Here is an 18,957-nt window from a genome sequence, read left to right on the forward strand (position 1 = left end):
CAGACCATGGCGAGACTCCAGGCCCAGAGGGAATGTGAAATTAGTATCCCACGCTCCCAAGGTATCATTACACTTGAGACTTTGTTGGCCACTCCTAGAGGTAAATAAAAAAAGTCTTAAAGGTCTGTGGGAAGTAACCTATACTGGCACCTACATCAAAAACAGAGTGTATATTTAAAGAAGAGACAAGGCTGCGACATTTGTTGTTCCCCTGGGACACGTCAGCTTTAAGAAATGCACGTTCACTGATGGGTTTCCTTTGCTAGTGTCATAGAAATCCCTGAAATCAATAATAATAACAGTAGGAATAGTAATATGCCTTTATAAAGCATTACATATCCCAAAACGATCCCTAATCACTTTCCACATAAAATAAAATAAAAATGGAGAATAACATTGTCCCTATGGGCTCTGCATTGTCACCTGCCCTCTGCAAAGCCTTAGAACAGATTTGAAGTCACGTCCCCGTTCTGAACAATGGGGGTTCGTGCACCTTCATCCTATAGTGCCTCTTCATGCAGTGAGTTAAAGGACACGAGGGCAGACGCACTAGAGCATGGCGTTGATGTGTACAGTGTCAAGCCCCAGTCAGAGAAACACATGCTTGTCATTCACTCGCTCCATCAGCCCTAATTATAGAGCAAGTGCAGAAGCTTTATAAAGGTTTATGGCTTTTCATCTGTAATTTGACTCACAATTATATATATTTTTTCACATTTAATAAACTACAGGCAGTGTGTATGTGTGTGAAGGGGGTGACCAATTCACAAAACACTCAAATTTTCCATTTCTTTGTGGATTTTTTTTTTTTTTGACACCGCTAAGAGCAGACACTGATATTAGGTAGTGCAATGAAACAGTCAGTGGGATATTACAGAAGCTCCCAAAAGCCACTGTATAATTAAACCAAAAGCTCTCAGACTTTGATATAAAAAAACAAACTGCCAGCTTCAAAATCAATGCCCAAAAACTGGAGTAGGCTATTTAAACGATAGATACAGTACTTGCACCACAGAGAGGATACTTGTGCAGACGGGCTGAAAATGTCTGTTATTAATGACCCTAGTTAAATAGTTACAGATCAGCACGTAATTCTTGTCAAGGTCCAAGGTGGACTACTTCAATTTCTACAGAGAAGGAGGAGTGGAGGGGTCCTCTCAAATAAGCCAGTCATGTTAAGGCATTACTAAATATCATAACAACATAGCATAACCAATTGAAATAATTCCACTCTAATTCTTCGTGGGTATCTCTTTTGTTAACTTGCAATTAATAAGTGGAAGGCTGGAAGAAAAAATATCTAAATATGTGACCCAATTGATTTATTTTTGGGCGGCACAGTGGCATGGTGGTTAGTGCTGTTGCCTCACAGCTCCAGGGTCCTGGTCTGTGTGGAGTTTGCATGTTCTCCCCGTGTCCACGTGGGTTTTCTCTGGGGACTCCGGTTTCCTCCCACTGTCCAAAGACATGTGGGTTAGGTTGATTGGTCTCTCTAAATTGCCGTGTCTGTGTGTGTTGCCCAGCGATGGACTGGTGTCCCATCCTGGGTGTATTCCTGCCTGGCGCCCTATGCCTGCCCGTGACCCTTACCAGGATAAGCAGTTTTGAAAATGTATGATTTAGTTTTAAGAATCCGCCTTGTGGGTGTGAGACTGATTTCAGGTTAAAGACAGTGGTAAGCCCTTCTTCTTTGTGGGTTATGTTTAAAATTCTTGGTTTTTGCTGTTTACTTGTTGCCAGCCTACCTGCACCTTAAACCTGTAATCAACCATAAGCTGTCTACAGTGTTGGGAAATGCATAGAGCAGGAGGGGAGGGGGGTTTGGGGGGTGATAGACAAGCTGAGGATCCCTTGGTTGCTTTTAAAGCCTTTGATTTGGACTACGATAGGAGGATTGGCTCCTGAATGGGTGAGGATAGGTAACACTTAGGCATGAATGCCCCCATGACTGCCAGGGCAGGTCTGAGACAGGGTGCGGTCTTTCCAGGACACAACAACGGCAAACTGGTACAGTGAGAAAGGCTAAGGGAGAATAACATTTGAGCAGGGCAGTCTCCATAGTAGAGACTTCCATAGATTCAAAACAGTTCACCCGTCACACACATTCATGTACTGCTGAACCGGGAGACCCTGAGGCCACTGAGGCTGAGGGCTGTTTCTCCTGAGACACAGAAGAACCAATTACATTCCAGCACATTCACACCGACGAGCTAAATAAACAAAGCGATTAACAGGACCAAAATATAACTGTCCAGCTCTAAACTATCTGGACGCAATTATGGTATGCGACGGATTTTTGCATTCCGATGCCTATCTAGGGCGATTTCCCAATCCTTGTAAAGTCCTATAATAGCCCACTAACGTTCCATTCCACATTTTCTTTTCCTTCTTCTTTTTTTTTATTTATTTTTTCCCATTCCCAGAGCTTCTCTCTTACCAGGCACTGCAGTTGCTAATCTGCAAGGCTTCTCAGGTTTGATTTGTTGGCAGTGTTTGGCAAAATGAATGCTGCTCGCTTTGTTCACTTGGAAACTTTTCTCCAGCAGCAGAATTGACCCAGTCATCAGGTTTTTTTATTTTTTTCCTCTCCTGAGCGATGCTGGCGGGCCAGAGGTGCTGAGAGTTGCCACTGACACGATTGGAAGCCAAACTGTTCTTCTCGCGGAGACTGGCACTCAATTGACCTTTTGTTCCGCATTGGATATCCAGTGGGGCTGCAGAGTTGTGGCTAATATTAAGTGTTGCTGCTAAAAAGGGTTTGGAGTTTTCTTTTGTCAACTCTTTTTCAACTTCAATCATTTGGTATTTTAAAAAAAATTATTATTCTACTTTTTCCCTTATATTTATTTTTCACACACACAACAGTGTTTCTCAATAATTCCCAGCATGCTTTGCTGTGATTTTTTTCTTTGTACTAGGTACAATATATATATATATATATATATATATATATATATATATATATATATATATATATATATATATATATATATATATATATCCATAGGGGAGTTCAGGCAATTTCAAGGTGTGTTTTTGAAACCGATTTAAGTATATGTTTTATCAGTTTCTGGAGTTTATTTGTGCAGGGTCTTAACAGCTGAGAAAATCTGCTTCCACAACACTGCCTGGTAATTGGATCCACACACTCACTCTCTCTCCTCTTTGGCCCTGTAATGACCTCTACTTCAGTTTTGGGAATGCCCTCTATCACCTATTTGATTAACCCCATTTCGTTCAATATTTTTACTTTGTAAACCCCCAACAATCCTATCAAACTCTTTCGCCTCATCTTTCCACATCCTGTTTTATCTAGTCCTATTTTCTTGTTCTCCTTCCTCTCCTGCTTTGTTCTTGCTCTCTTCTTTCATTCTCTATCTAAAATTCTCTTTTCCTGCTGGACACTTTCCCTCAGCGTTTTCTTCTCCCTCCCCTCATTAGTCTCTGAAGTTGATGCTTCCTCCCTCTCCCTCTCTCTCTCTGGCTCTGCATTAGACCTATTAAAAAGCTCATAGGAAGAAATGGTAAGACTGTTGTTATGCATGACTAATTAGAGAAATTCCAGGGAAAAGCAGGGAAACAATCAAGTATGCTGAAGCTCTTCGTTAAATGGTAAACAAAACTCAGGGATTATGGGTAGAGAGACTGCAAAGTATGACTCACATTTAATTTGTTTTACTTTCATAGGCAAACTTTTCTGCTTTTGAATCTTACAATGAAAGTTTATTAAACATTACGAACCCACTACATAACTTTGCTGTCTAGAGTGAATAGGTTAAGAGCAGTGATCTTCTATCCTGGTCCTGGACAGAAGGAATCCTCTTGGTTTTAGAAGCATCTTCAGTCAGTGGTTAAAGATAATATGATTTTTTGTCGATTGAAATGTTTAATTTGAACTCATTAGGCCAACGACTGGGTCAATTACGTAACTGAGAACACAGCTGGAATTAATCTGAAAAGCTTGTTCCAAGACCGAGAATGGAGACCACTCCCCAGCTGTAGTGTCTAGGTATGGAATGCATGTGGGCGGTCTTGAGGGAACACTGTTTGGGTCGAGACAGGGAGAGGGGGTATTGTACTATCAGTATCTATGATGCTGGACATATACAATGTGGAGCAGTTTTCTGAAGGGATGTATCAATTTGCATGTTTATCTTAAGTGACGGGTAGAGCAAGCCCTGCTAAAAAAGAGCACTGCGGATCGTGTTACCAAAGTCTCAGGGCAAGGGGGTATGAGGGGTGTTTACATGAAGTCGAGGCATTCAGAGCATGACCGTTCTTGGCAATGGTTTATTTTCAGTGACCTAAATGAAGGTCTTGTGTAGTGTATCAGAACTGTGGCCTCTGCTGGGGACTCGGGCCTTTATTTAAACAAGGGGTTTTCAACTTGTCATATAAATAAGTAACATCTCCTCTAATCTGACCCAAGCAGACTTATTTTACCATCTCATGCCCCACTCATCATGAAACATACAGCACCAGTGTAATTTTACAACTGGTCTGCCAATTACAGTGCAAGATTATTATTTAGCATCTACTACATACTTAAACATAGTATACTACAGTAACTTATCTTGCTTGTTATTGTACAATTACAGTAGTCTTCTAACTGTTGCTTGGTATGCATTGTCATTGTTTCCAGACATTTGGTGAATGTACTTTTTGTCTCAATTCTGTATTTTTGACAATGAACAAATAAGGGTACTGTATTTCCTTAAAAAAAGCCTATGCTGGGAATCAGTTCAGCCAGTTTGCATTTGTTTACTCTAGCTGTAAGTTGTCAGTGTGTCAGCCTCTGTGATTTGAATAATGTGTCGGCGCTGTGCTTCCATTTTGGCAGCCGATCGGCTCTGAAACAAAACAGTTGTAAATCAGCTCCCTTACACACGAGCACAACAGAGGAACTGTGAGGAGAAACAGGCCTGCGATAGAAACGGGACCAAGAGGGGGCTCATGGGAGGGGCATCCCCTCACAAGCAGCTCACTTTGTATTGTCTTGTGTGCGCCACCAACCAATGTTTTTAACTAGAATGCTAATGGATGTTTAGAGCCCCATTCAGAATGCATGTGGCACACAGTCATTTGTTACTGGTGAGAAAAACAGAAGTTGCCTTTTAGAGGTGACTTGCACCGAACTCCCGATGCTTTCTCTGCTTCTCCTCAATGGAGCTGCTGTTTTTAGCTACAGATCACATGCGCTCCCAGTCTTTCAGGAATCTGCTTTCTCCTCATCCTGGTTATTTATACATGACAGTAGATGTAAAGTGAACATTCTTAATTCAGGCTTCAGTGCTATCACACCTCACCAAAAGACCTAGCACAGGTTCCCTGAAGCACTGACCTTTCAGAGGAAGGTACAAAATGGCTTGAATGGAAATGAGGGATGAGGCATGTTCTGCCTTATGTCACAGCTTTGAAAGCAATTCTTAAACAGGCAGATTCTTTCTGCGTTCGCAATGTCAGTGACCACAAACAATGAATGCCGATGTTATTGTGTTTTAAAACATGTACATATAAATATGTAAGAAATGTTTTGTCCCTTATTGTCCCTTACTGTCTGAGAGTGATGGGCTCTGTCAGGTCTGAGTGAAAAAGACACAACCATTTCTTGGTATTTCCAGCACAAAAATGTCTTCTACCAACTGCACAGTTGTTGGTTATGTTCAAAAATGTAATCAAACGCATTTGTATTCTTTTTAGAAATGATGGGGCACATTTTGAATGAGAGCAATTAACCTTTTTATTTATTTTTAATGCATCCTCCAGTTTCCCAAAGTTTCCGATTGAGTGATTGAGGTGAGGGCAGTTTGGAATGCAATTTGTCCACAAGCCTTCATTTGAGATGGCAAACGATGCTCTAGACGGAGAAATTCATTTTCAACAGACTTTTCCAGGGCTTTTCAAAAACGAAAGCATATCTAATACTGCAGTTTGAACTCAGATCAGAGGAGCTGTGGGATATTTATAATCATCTGAGCAGCCATTTAGAAGTGGCTTTTGGTAAAACAACAATAAAACCTGTGAAATTAATGTTTAACTGCCAAAGAGTTATTAGTCTTCTGACTTAAAGTGCACTAAAGCCTCTCTACAATGAATCATCTTCACTTATCACACCAACGTAATATCTCACTATCTACATTAAACCAAAAAAAGCAAGACAAGAAAAGTCAAAAGAAAAAGGAAAAGTATACAGCCTTTTCCCTGACCTTTTCTCCACTGCGCACTGTCATTTTCATTAATGAAAATCAGATCCTCTATAAACATACCAATGTGTTTGCCTTTCATCTGATATATTATTAGCAAAATCCACAGGGCCAGGTTGAAACTGTGTGCGTATGTGTGTGGGCTAGGAGATCAACGTCTTGATACCTCTGCGTGTTTCTGTGGTGCTGCACACATATTCTCCTGAGGTTAAGCAAAAACAGTTAGTCAGTTTTTATTTATCTACATCTTTAATTCATTGCCAATGTTTTTGAAACTTCCAAGTAATTATCCTCTTCACACCATTCAAGAGCAGGGAGGGTCAAAAACTCTGCAATCTGCAATCAAAAATCCTGAAGTTGTCATTGAGGCTGTCTGTAGTGTATCTGCTTGGTGGGTTGTATAGAGAAGTGTCCCTCATGATAGGGACCGTGACACCCCTCCTTACCATTTTAGAGACTTATTGCTAGTCAGGAAATATAGATTTGTTAAAATTGTGTAAAATTCTACAAACAATATAAATGGCTGCCACAGCTGCTATCTAAGCCTCTTCTAACTATTTATTGATGCTAAGTAAACAAAGGGATGATATTGATAACTTGCTTAATAGCCCAAGAGAGCAATTTTCTATTGGCCCTTTCAAGATTACAGCAAAACAATAGCTTGACATATTTTCCCCGTTTCACAGCAGGTCACAAATCCTCTGACTTCACTTAAGATATAACATTTTGGATTGGGCCGAATTAACATTGGTTTCCTTCATGGGACCATATGGAAATGTAGTGTCTTTCCAGGAGCAAAAGGTTTTAAAAGCTCTCGAGAGGCACCTTTACCCCACATTTGTCACAATTTGTAATATTCACCCATTGGCCATTACAGCAGCAAACCTTGCACCTTTCACCTTTCCTGCCTCCAAGACTTTTGTGGAGTCCCTTCCGGTTTTGTAGGAGTTGGATTCCACTTTCACATTCAGCTCCATTCTCCTTAATAGAGGAGCAGCTTGCAGTCTCCGCCCAGCTGGCGTTTAGACACAAGGTATTTCCTGTTTTTCTTGCTGCTGACAATGTTTGCTGCGCTCACCCCACAAACCCCCACCCCCCCAGTTGGTTTAGAGTACAAGGTTATTAATACAATGAAGCCTCCAGCGTTTTTTGGCAGGTCCCAAAAGCAAATAACAGTGCATGAGACTTGTTATAATTTCTGAAATTGACTGATGGGCCACTGCAAAAACATGAGAGCTCGTGTTAAGGCACCGAAGATAGCAAGAGGGGGAGAAGGCAAAAGGGTTTTAGTAGGGTAGACAGTCCATAAACTGTCAGTGGTGGTGATCATTATCCCTTAAATTCAAGCAAAAAAGTGGTTGAACATTTCACTGTTTACTATAATTATTACATAAAAACACACATCATCAAATTATCATAAATAAAATGCAAAGTTAATTTAGAATCCAGAACGTACTGGGTGGTACTATGTCCTTCGTATTTGTTTCCTGTAACCGTTGATTACAATTCGCATACCTATCCTTGATTACACCCTTAGAATATCTTGTGGCCATAAAGGGACTTGCAGGTTTCCAGCTCGCCTGTCAGACTTTATAAAATTAAGTTGTTTTCAGATGGAGTCTGCTTTGAATCACTGGGTGAGAAATCAACTACAAGCTGATGCGTTGAGCAGCAAGCCTCCCGCTATCTACCGCATAATAACCGGGTTTTATGATGTACAAGCACAGAACCAGACTGTCCACCATCTCAAGTTAAAGCAATGGCAAATGTGACTGTGTGTCGTGGTGACTTACACCTCTCTTGTGAAAGTCTGAAGATTAGCAAGATGTTTACTCTGTTCTCTGTTTGCCATCTGTTTTTGCAGGTTCCTCATACTACGACAACGTTCGTCCCTTAGCTTACCCAGACTCTGATGCCGTGCTCATCTGCTTCGACATCAGTCGCCCAGAAACTCTGGACAGCGTCCTCAAAAAGGTCAGTCGTGGTTTCCCTTCCATTGTTGACATTAATATTAACATAACAAAACACTGTTGTTTTCAGCTGTAGGCCCAAGTATGTTTCAGTTGCACCTCTAAGCACCATGATGACAAGAGCTTATTCAAAGCTGAAATATGACTTCTAATCATAAATCAAGATGGAAGATGGTAACTCTTTTTCTTTCAAACACCATCGGGCAGTTTAACCATTACCACAGGGTGCATTGTCTTGTATTGTAAATCTAAAAATGTTAGTGTGACAAATAAGGCCGCTGTAGTATCAGCAGTTGGAATCTACACCTGTTTGACTTCTTTCACACCCGTTCCTTTGAATGGCAGTTAAATTGTTACAATCACAAATCATTTTAGACACACTGTGGACCTGGAATTCTCCCTGGGCAAACTAAGCAAATTTCCCTTCTAATTAATTTCCCCTCAGGGGAATTGAGAACCAAAGTATTTGCTTAAATGGTCACAATATATTTGATTATTATGTGGGTCTATAGCATTAGGATCAGAAAAGTGCTCTTAACTATCAAAATAAGTTGTTCCTTTGAAGTCCCTTCATGCTATACTTATTCCTTTACCCAGCATGCCATAGTGGAAATGGGCAGAGTACTGGTAGTGTGTCTTAAGTAATGCCAGCCATTATCCACAAGTCAGAGTGTGGGTTTGTTTCTGTGCCTCGCTTTCAATTGGGAAGGCCCATCTGTTTTCTTGTGCTTTGAACAGCTACCATAAAAATGTTACTGTTGCGCAGCCTTTGCCAAATTATGCCTGTAAACTCTCCTGGTTTCCCAACTTTCTGAAGGTCCGCTACTGAGGAGACCATTTTTTGTTTTATAGACGGATGCTGTTAGACATCTGGGGTGGATTTTTGTTTTGTTTTAGTTATTTAGGATTAGAATTTTGGTAACAAAACAATAAAACATTAAAATGTTACAGACCATATTTAAAATCCTTTCAATCTTTAGGACACCATGAAAGAAGACTGTTTTTCTGATTTAGTACTTTCAATTACTTTGAATATCTCCAGCACTTTCCTACTGTAATAAATTCCTCACCTGTCGTTTCTTCCTAAAGACTGACATCAGCATTAAAAAGAGAATGTGTGTTAAGTTGGTTTCAGCTTCAAGTACAGCATGCTTGTGAACATGGCTCCGTAATATCAGGATGGTTACAGGGAATCAAAGACTGGAATGACATAATTTTTACTCTTTATTCATGAATATTACTCTAATTATTATTATTAATAATAATAATGATAGGCTAATGATAATAATAAAAAAAAATGTGTTCATGCTGAAAATGTGCCCCCCCACCACAACAAAACTACTCGGAGAGACTGAGGGAACTGAACCTTTTCACCCTGGAACAGAGGAGACTACGTGGGGACTTGATTCAAGTCTTCAAAATCATTAAAGGCATTGACCACATCAAACCAGAGGAGCTTTTCCAGATCAGCAGGGACACACGCACCCGGGGAGACACATGGAAATTGGGATTCAAGACATTCAAGACAGGAAAACAGGAGACACTTCTTTACACAGAGAGTTGTGACAATCTGGAACAAACTCCCCAGCAATGTGGTTGCTGAAAATATGGGAACATTTAAAATCACACTGGATAGGATCCTTGGATCACTCAGTTATTAATGGACACCAAACGAGCACGATGGGTCGAATGGCCTCCTCTCATTTGTAAACTCTCTATGTTCTTATGTTCTAAAAGAAAAGCCCAGATAAGGTCAGATGTCTATGTGAATATTTATATAGTACAGCTCAGCATTAACTCAAATCCTTCCCGTCACAATTAATAGTACTAACTAACGAGGTATGTGTTTGTTGATGGCTGGAGAGTAGTGCCATCCGAGGGTGTGGAAGCCTAAACAGCGAGCAAGATTTTAGTAGTTTACCCTTTGAAAACCTGAGCGGCAGTTTCGCCTGCAGATATTTTGGAGCCCAGCGCAGCAAGTACGCTAGTTAGATGTGACATTTTGGAGCTTCACACAGAAGCAGAGTCCATTAGCTGTGCCCAGTCTGTAGCGGAGCATTGTTAATCGGGCCCGATTCACCCCGAAGTGGTAAAGGGCAGCCTCCATCAGCGCTGCCCGTAACCTTTCGAGAGTCTCTCCACTCGCCTTCTGTGGCACCCAATTAGCTCTCCGTCTGCAGCGGATTGAATGTTATCTAGTTCGCCTGGTCTTGTGGCTCATCGCACAAGAAAACATCGCAGGGCTTCGACAGCTATGGGTGACAGCACTCTGGCAATGACAGCTGACCATTAAATCTGCAACAATGGTTTGGCAAGATCCAGACAGTGTGTTGCCATGTGATAAGAGCACAGGCATACATAGCTTAGCATTTGTTGGGTTGCTTATTCTTCCACTGTCAAATATGTAAAAGTGCATGGTAAAATTCCAAACTCCCAGGACAATGGTGTTTCAGCTTCACATAGAGTGGAGCTGATAATGTGTATGAAACCCCCCAACCAACTCAATTTAGAAACAGCCTATTAATGGTTTGGTTTCTTTAAGATCTTTGACCATTTATTTCCATCTGTGCGTGTTTCCTATGTTCATCTCTAGTTTCTTTTGTTTACTGTGGCAAATATAGGGGATTACAATTTCCATCATACAGAGAGAATTTATTATTTTGACTCTCCACCATAAACCTACTTTTCAACAAAGACTCAACAGAAGGCCTTTGAGAGCTCACGCTGAAGCACTACACACACCTTTCATTCCTCAAACTATAGGCTATCTGCACTAACTATTACTGGTGTCAGTGGGAATCACATGTATTTAATGGTTTACTGGATTTTTGTTTTTATTTCTAAATTCTAAATTGCTTTCGAAGAGCCTTTTTCACATGAGATGAAGCTGGAGGAAGACAATAGCTGAACGACAGCTAGTGGGAATACTTAGTGCCTCTTGGGATACTTGACCTTTCATCTTTGGGAACAGGGCAGCTATTCTTTTTCTTTCAACAAGTGCTCCAGGAGGGTTGTGCATTAGAGATGCCGTTTTGTGTAAGAGGCTTTTTTTTTTTTTTACGCGTCAAAAAGAAAAAGAATCTCGAGAGCTTAGAGACTTTATGAAAGCAATTGTGTTTTTTCCTTTCTTTTTATTGTCTCCCTCACAGTGGCATGCTCTCTCCCTTATCAATTTGTCTAGATTTCAATACATTATATACATATATATTTGTCAGAGCCAGACACCTAGTGAAGTCTGGGTCTAGATCAGGTCACAAGTTAAGAGTTTGGTGACTTATCCTTACAATTGACACATGTTGTTAGTCTATTTTTATAATAATATTAATACTACAAATAATAATAATAACAATGTTTTTATTTATGAAGTAAATGCCTTCATCCTGTGTGACTTTCAAGGTTTACAAGTGTATATATTTTATAATATTTATATTTATACTATTACACCATTTGTAGGAATACAAAATGTACAAAGTAATAAATGCACCTGCAACACAAAATTATTAGCCAAGAATTTTAGGGCAGGCCTTTTGGAGGAATTGTAATGCCGTCTGAATAGATTTGTTTTGAGGGGTCCAGCTTTGTCCAGGAGAGCCATAATCCTGTCAAGGTGTAAACTCTGTTCCATTTTAAAATCTCTTTATCTTCATGGATCAGGTGGCAAACTAAATTCAGATAAGACTTGAGGATAGTTGTGTTCTAGCTTTTAGCTGGGAAGGTGTCAGCGGAAGCCAGAGCTAACTGGCATGGCTGTACATATCGTTTAATAAACTACACGATGTGAAACATGAAATCTATCCCAAGGGAATCTGTGCTTGGAGTCAGACTCGAGTTTGTGTCGTCTGGGGACTGAAATGAACATGCCGATGCAGTTCCTCATGTCAGTCTACTTTTTTTTCCCCATCTGATAATTACAGCACACTTCTTTCTAATGGATTCCATTTGTAATAGAAACATTATCATCCTTGGAACACACGTTCTTCAAAGGGCTCCAACAGTACAGACATCAGAAAACCACAGCTGGAATGGTATTTATGTACAGTTAAGGCAGTTCTTAATATAACTGGGGGTTCAAATACAGGTGAAGAACAGTCCAAGAGAGAAAAAAGGAAAATAATACACAATACTGAGCAGGAAAATTGAAGTATATGAAAAAGTAAGCCTAGTTTGTTCCAGAAAATAAAGACACACAATCACACACACACACACACGCATATGACATAGTGATTAACATTCAGTTCATTCATTCAGCCCACAAATGCAATTTATATGGATTTCATAATAACGCAAGAGATTCGATGGATTTTTCTTTTCTAAGAGCGTCAATAAGTTGAAAATATGCCTGGGCTGTGTCTGCAATTGTATTGAACAAATTACATATTTCGATTAAGGCCTTTAGAATAACAGCAGCAAATTACAAACAGGTGCCAGGTGATTCTGTTGGGTAGAAACAGCAGGCCTCCATCAGGCACTTGGGTTTGTAATTTGTGACTGGTGGGTGGGTAGAAGTTTTTCCTTCAATCTGGCTTTACAAAAAATGATCAATTAAGCAGAACAAAGTAGTGACAGATAGCCCTTGTGCTGTGTGGTTTGAGTATTTGTTTTCCCTGAACCAAAACAACAACAAGATGGCCTACTGTTTAAAAAGAATGCACAGCTGTGTGTAAAAGTCTGCTTATCCCTCAGTCCTTCTTCCCTTTCTCGCTCGTGTTTACACAATAATTCCTGGTGGCTAAGCTAAGCTCACTGTATGTCTTCCAATTAGTGCTGCTTGCTACAGGCATCTTGAAGCCATGTGTGTTGCACCCACTGAGCTTTGGTCCTTTTGATGTAAATATATTCTTACTGCTAAATCATGATGTTTTAGGTGGTCAGGGTGTTTTTTCCTCTTCCCTGCAGATTTTCCAGGGCCCGTGAGACTCACTCTGAGGTCTTTAAAGCAAATTGGCAAGCTGTCAACAAGAGGAGAAAAATCACCACTAGACTTTTCTCTCAAAACGGCCAAATCTGATTCGACGCTTGGCAGGGCGTCTTACAGGGTCCCCTGACCCCTGGCTGCTTGGCTAATCTGCTGTCAACAGCAGAGGTCACGTCAAGCAGATAAAACAGTGCTTAGAGTCCGACTTTCTTTTTAATTAGTCTCTTAACACCAAAATCCTACCGTGGAGAAGTGTTACAAGCCAAGAGATTGCAGCCTGCCATGAAAATGGGGACGGACAGTTCAGAAAGAAATGCTATCGATAAAAACTAAAGTTTTACCTACTTTTGATCCCTTTTCTCAGTTGTTAACAGTTTTCTTGCCTTGCTGTTGCCTGAGTGAATTAAGTCTCCCTTTTCTTGGAATAACTGCTTCTTCACAACCATTTGTGTTCAGACCTTCATCGTGTAAGTTTGCTAGTGACCTATGACATCAGAACATTCTCAGCTAATGTCTGATGTTCTCATAGTTTAGTTTAAGAGGACCTGGGTATGTATAACATACAAGAGGCCTGTTCTGGATCTCCCACAAGCCACCTGTCTTCCTTGTAATGGCTTGGAACATGACATGAGAAACAATACAGATTTATTTTCCTTTTGTGGCTGGTAGTCCTTCTCCCTGTAAGTGTGACAAGAAAGAAGACATCTTCAACATATCTCCAGTTGTGCTAAAATGAATCTTATTGAAAATGATCAAAGGGTACGAATGTTCAAGGCTAGGTTATATTATAAGAGATTGTGATTGTGACAAATGTTCTCTGGAGTTCACATTCATGGCATTGCTAGATGAATGAAATCACTCACAGATTTCCACTGGAATGTACAGAAGAAATAACAGGAACTCATCTCTGCCCATTCTTGAAACAAAATGTTCAGAAATAATCAGCTCCATAAAACATACATTTATCAAAGCTTACCCTGGGAAATTGTTGACTGATGCCACCTGTTATTAATTTGTATTGATTTCGATGGGCACGTTTCTGTTGAAAGTAATTTTGCAGGCTCCGTAGCGTAATCGCAGCATCCCGAGAGGTCACACACGAATTGATGTCAATCGCCCCATCCTATGTGTCAGGCTGTTAGAAGCTTATTGATGCAAGAACCTTAATCAAGCCATTTCAGGCACTGAGAATGGGGCTCATAAATATAAACTGGGTGACATACAACTTGAGCAGGCAAAATGTGACAAGGATGTAGGTTTTTATCTGTGCTCAACAGTATTTCCCTCTTGTAACAGCAGTAGTAATCAATCAAAAAAACTAAACATTTTTAGAGCTAATAATCTAAAAAGGTATGAAGTTATTTTAATACATAAGAAGAAAATACAGTTGGAAAAAAATGGAGTTTAATTGGGGATACGGGTGAAGGCAGAAATGGTCTTGCAGTTACATTTAGCTTGTTTTTCAGATAAGCATATGGACTAATTTAGCTTAAATGTGCACTAAAATTAAGTTTGGTTACATTTTGGTTTGGGACAGGGTCGTAACCATAGCACCCATCCTAAACAATAGGTACAATGAGCAGATACAGTGGCTTCTGAGCAAGTAATACAATATTTCTTCTGTTCTTATGTTATGGATGGAATTTGTGATAATTCAAGCCTGCCCAGAGGTAGTCTTTGTTCTAGCGCCATAAACTCTCTAATTGCACATCTTGTTTTCCAAAGCAGCAATGCCCTTTTATATTTGGGTTTTTTCCTGCCTTGTGGAAATTTCCTCAGCTCCGTCTGGTGTTAGTACATGCAATGCCAGTCGAGCCCCATTGAAACTCAGACACTGGGAACTGTTTCATTGCAGGCGACCGCCGGGATTTTACAGCCCTGCAGAAAGTGCGTCACTCTGTGGGAGTATTGATGGTTGCAACGTGAGGACTCAAAATTTGTCCGCATTAGTGGGAGATGGATCCCATGCTTCTTCTTTGCCTGGTTTTACTCAATTCCTGGCTGTAATTGTCTTGTTTGACAGGAATGTGTGCTTCAATTTTATAAAAAATGTATTTTTTCATTTTTTATTTTATTATGCCACCTTCCTGTTTCCTCACAGTTTATCTTAATACAGATTCAAACAAACGCAGTCTTGTGCTCGCAGTCACATGGGTGTATTTCTGTTTTGAGGTTTTGACTTGTTTTTGGAGTTCATGGGCTTAACCCAGACAGAACAGTATGACTGTCTGTATAAGAAAGTGTTTTATCTTGAAAAAGAGGAGGCTGGCCATACTCTTTAATTTGTTTAATTTGTTTATCTTGGAAACGGACGAAAAACCATTGCTCTCAGGATTGCATTCACTAAATCTCCGCAAAGAGTAGCAGAAAACATAGCGACCCCTAGTGTAACTTCCCAATCCAATTTTCAAAGCAATGCAGTACATTTAAAAAATACGGTGGTACAACTACACCTTTGCCAGCTTCTTACCTGATTAATCAAGCCTGAGAGTGCTAGCTGGCCAGTTTCATGTGTGCTAGTGCTTTGGTGCAAGCTAATCTTTAACATATTAGCCTAGGGGGTGAATGTTACAGTCAAGCAACTACAGAGGCCTGCCTTAACAAAATGAGCAGCCTTGACATAATGAAAAGACAACAACAAAGCCCAGACATCAAGCTTAATATCAGCATCTGTGGTGATGTAAGGCCTGGAGCTCACAGGCATGCAGAAAACTGATCTTTATCAGCATGCGGGGGATGGGTGGGGGTGAGGTTAACATGGGAAAATTCCACTATGTAGGAGGATACTCAGTTTTCCATTATAGGACTCTGTATTTCAGTAACTGTGAGCTGTAGTGAGATGAAAACCTAAAGAAATCCATCGTTGTCTTTGAAAAGCTACATTTGAGATGCTTGAGGTTCAGCATGGCCCATAGCTAGAAGACATACTCACAACCTCATCCCAGATATTTGCAAGCACACCTCAGATCTCGTACCTCTGACCATTGAAGGCTATAGTTCTAGCTGAAGTACCACATAGAGCCAGAGTTGGTCTCAGTTTCCAGAGTGTTAAGAAAGCTGGGATTACAACACTCTTTTCAATATTCCCTGGTATATGCCTGTTATTCATTCATGTAGGGAGATTCAATGCACAAATGAAGGTAAAGTACCTTGATCAGGTGACAACAGCAGCGTCCACAGGGAGTGACCTGAACCCAAGACTCTTGTGGTCTTTAGTCCTGAGCCCTAACTCCTGCCCCTCCTGAGATGCCAAATTATTTTGATTTGTTTCTTTGAGGATTGGTGGGGGAAAGCCAAACTATTTTCCTGAAGAGCTTAGCTGGGTAAGAGCAGGTACCAGAGATGACAGGCTTGAAAGGGAAGGCACATGGCCTGTGGGGCCAGTTATTCCCCCTGGGACTTTATTTTAGCAGTAAAGATAACCTCACACTTCATTCCCTCTTCCTTTCCTTTGTACTAAATGAGTAAATACAGCAATATATTTCATTGATGTTCAGAAGTGAAGCAAAATCCATGAACTAAGGGGTGTATTTTTAATAATAATAAAACAACTTCATATAGGATTCTACAAAAATGCTTGATTGACTTTGTACCCTTTGTCAGCTAAAGCATCTGACTGGAACATTACCGGAAGCTTTGCAAATTGGGGCAATTCATAACCCATGTACCTGCCTGTGTACAATTTCCCAGTTTCACTAAGTCATTGGTAATGCAAAAAAGTATAATGAAAGCTAGTATTCCCCGAGCCAGGGTTAAAGTGGGGGAGGAAAAAGTGTTCCCACTTGATTGTTGAACCAAGTTCCTCCTGTGCTGCATAGAAACACCTCAGGGTTGCCAAATTTTATACTCGGGTGCCGTTTCCTCTCATAAAGGCTTCATAACATCATTCTGCTCCCCTGCAACACGCCTGCTGTTTAAATTAAAGCTGCTGTCAGACTCTTCTGCTACTGGGAATTGGAAGTTAATAACGCAAGGTTAGGTGGGGGCGCACCCCGAGAGGGAGAAATATTATTAGACTCTCTAGCTCTCTTTTTTCCTTTTTTCCACACCAGTGCTCAATGCGGTTCTCCGTGACCTTTGACTCACACTGCCCCAGGGTTGCTGGCATGAGTGGCAGTCAAGAGGTAAGGGTCATAGGGCACCACTAAGAGCCTTAACTAAAGGTCACGGTCCTGCTGGTTTTAAATGGGCCCAACGGAGGCTGCTTCCCATTGCCCATGTCGGCTAGTTTCTCTCCCCAGCTCGGGACTTTTGATTCAGGGCTCTAATCCCCACCCCCACCTGCAGACCGACTCTGTTTCCGAGGCTCTCAACTTTTCCCACCCATCCCCAAGCAGCGCCTCTGTCAGATAATTGCTCCATAATACTTAAAGTGTTAGGTGTCGAATGTATTCAACAATTAGACACCTTTCCCTCAGGCAAAAAAAAATATTTAAATGGTATACCTGCTTCAGTACAGATGAGACAATACTTTTTTCTTTTTTCTTTTAAGGTTTATCGTGAAGGTATGAAGACAAACACGCCTTCTAAAATATGTTCTCTCCCATATGCACATATAGGTGTTATGTTGTAAGCAAAGCCTCTAAACTCAGGGACTGGTTTACAAAGAAAAAGGACAAACCTAACATTGGGAAATTGTATAAATACTGGTACTGGTATAATTACAGTGTGCTGGTACTGGAGATAAACCAATTTCCCATTGAAATCACAGATGAAGGAAATGTAAGATTTGCACAAAAACCTGCTCTAATAAATGCTCGATTGAGCGGCTAGTCACTAGAACACGTCCGCGGATTGCTTCCAGTAAATATTCTATGCTAACCTGTTTACATTTCTTGAATGATTAGTCTGTTAAGGTTTACCTCATTGCTATGTTGTGTGGTATGTTTTTACCACACCTGTATGCTTACATTTGTCAGGTATGCTGTTGATTGTCAACATGATAGAATACAAATCTATTCATAAAGCAACAAGGAACAGTCAGCCTTGTATGGGTAATTACCTAACAACTGGTTAAAACTTCAAACAAATATGACCGAATGTAAGAGCATCACTAGTCATGCAGTGAAAAATAAGGGGCAGAAAGGTATTTAGGTTTGTTTGTTTGCGGTTTTCCCTCCACCACAAATATAGTGACATCCGAATATGTAAGTGTAATTAATCTGATGGATTGATCCAGTTTCTATTATTAATATTGTGATTAGCCAGCAATACACTAATAAAGCAGCTACAGATCGCTGTTCTAGTTTAGCACATGGTAGCCCTCCTGAAAATAGGGATATTGTTTTTAATTTTTAATTATAGGTTTTGACGGATAGATATTAAAGCACATTTTTTACAGGGCCACAGTCATGATCCTAGACTGCCACTGTAATTATTAAACTGCCTCCAGCTATGGGGATCAGGCTTTTGGAACAGCAGAACAGCTCAAATGACTTGATGTACAACCTGAGATTTTCAGATGTGCTCATGTCAAACTCCTCCACTTACAGTTTAGAAAAAAATTATCGGACCCCAGCGGTGAAATGGCTTTGGGGTGGGGCCATTTCATAGCTCTATAAGGAAATTAAAAGACACTGCCTTTGTTACATCAAATCGTTTGCTGTAGTTATTGTTTCATGTCTTATCACTGTCTTATCACTTATCAAGTGCACTTTGCAAAGTGTAGTTCCTTTGTGGGGCGTTTTATTCGTATTGAGGATGGCATCAAGTGTAGAAACATCATCTCCGACTTTGGCTCAGGCACAACTAGGAGAGGATATGCCTCAAGGAAACTAGCACACTAAATCGAAAAGTCAACCCTTGATTAGAAGGGGCCTGGTACTGAGAACAAACATCACAATGGGTAGGAGAAAGCCAGCAGATTAGG

General features: G+C 40.5%; 1 protein-coding gene across 1 annotated transcript in view; it reads left to right on the forward strand.

Moving 5' to 3' along the window:
* rnd2 (Rho family GTPase 2) overlaps positions 1-18,957 on the forward strand; it is a 46,205-nt gene that overhangs the window by 22,139 nt on the left and 5,109 nt on the right. The window contains exon 3 of the mRNA XM_066698583.1: positions 8,068-8,177. Coding sequence (XP_066554680.1) covers positions 8,068-8,177 — 110 coding nt within the window. The remainder of the gene's footprint in view (positions 1-8,067; positions 8,178-18,957) is intronic.

Source organism: Amia ocellicauda, chromosome 3 (genome assembly GCF_036373705.1).
Source record: "Amia ocellicauda isolate fAmiCal2 chromosome 3, fAmiCal2.hap1, whole genome shotgun sequence".
NCBI classification, from domain to species: domain Eukaryota; kingdom Metazoa; phylum Chordata; class Actinopteri; order Amiiformes; family Amiidae; genus Amia; species Amia ocellicauda.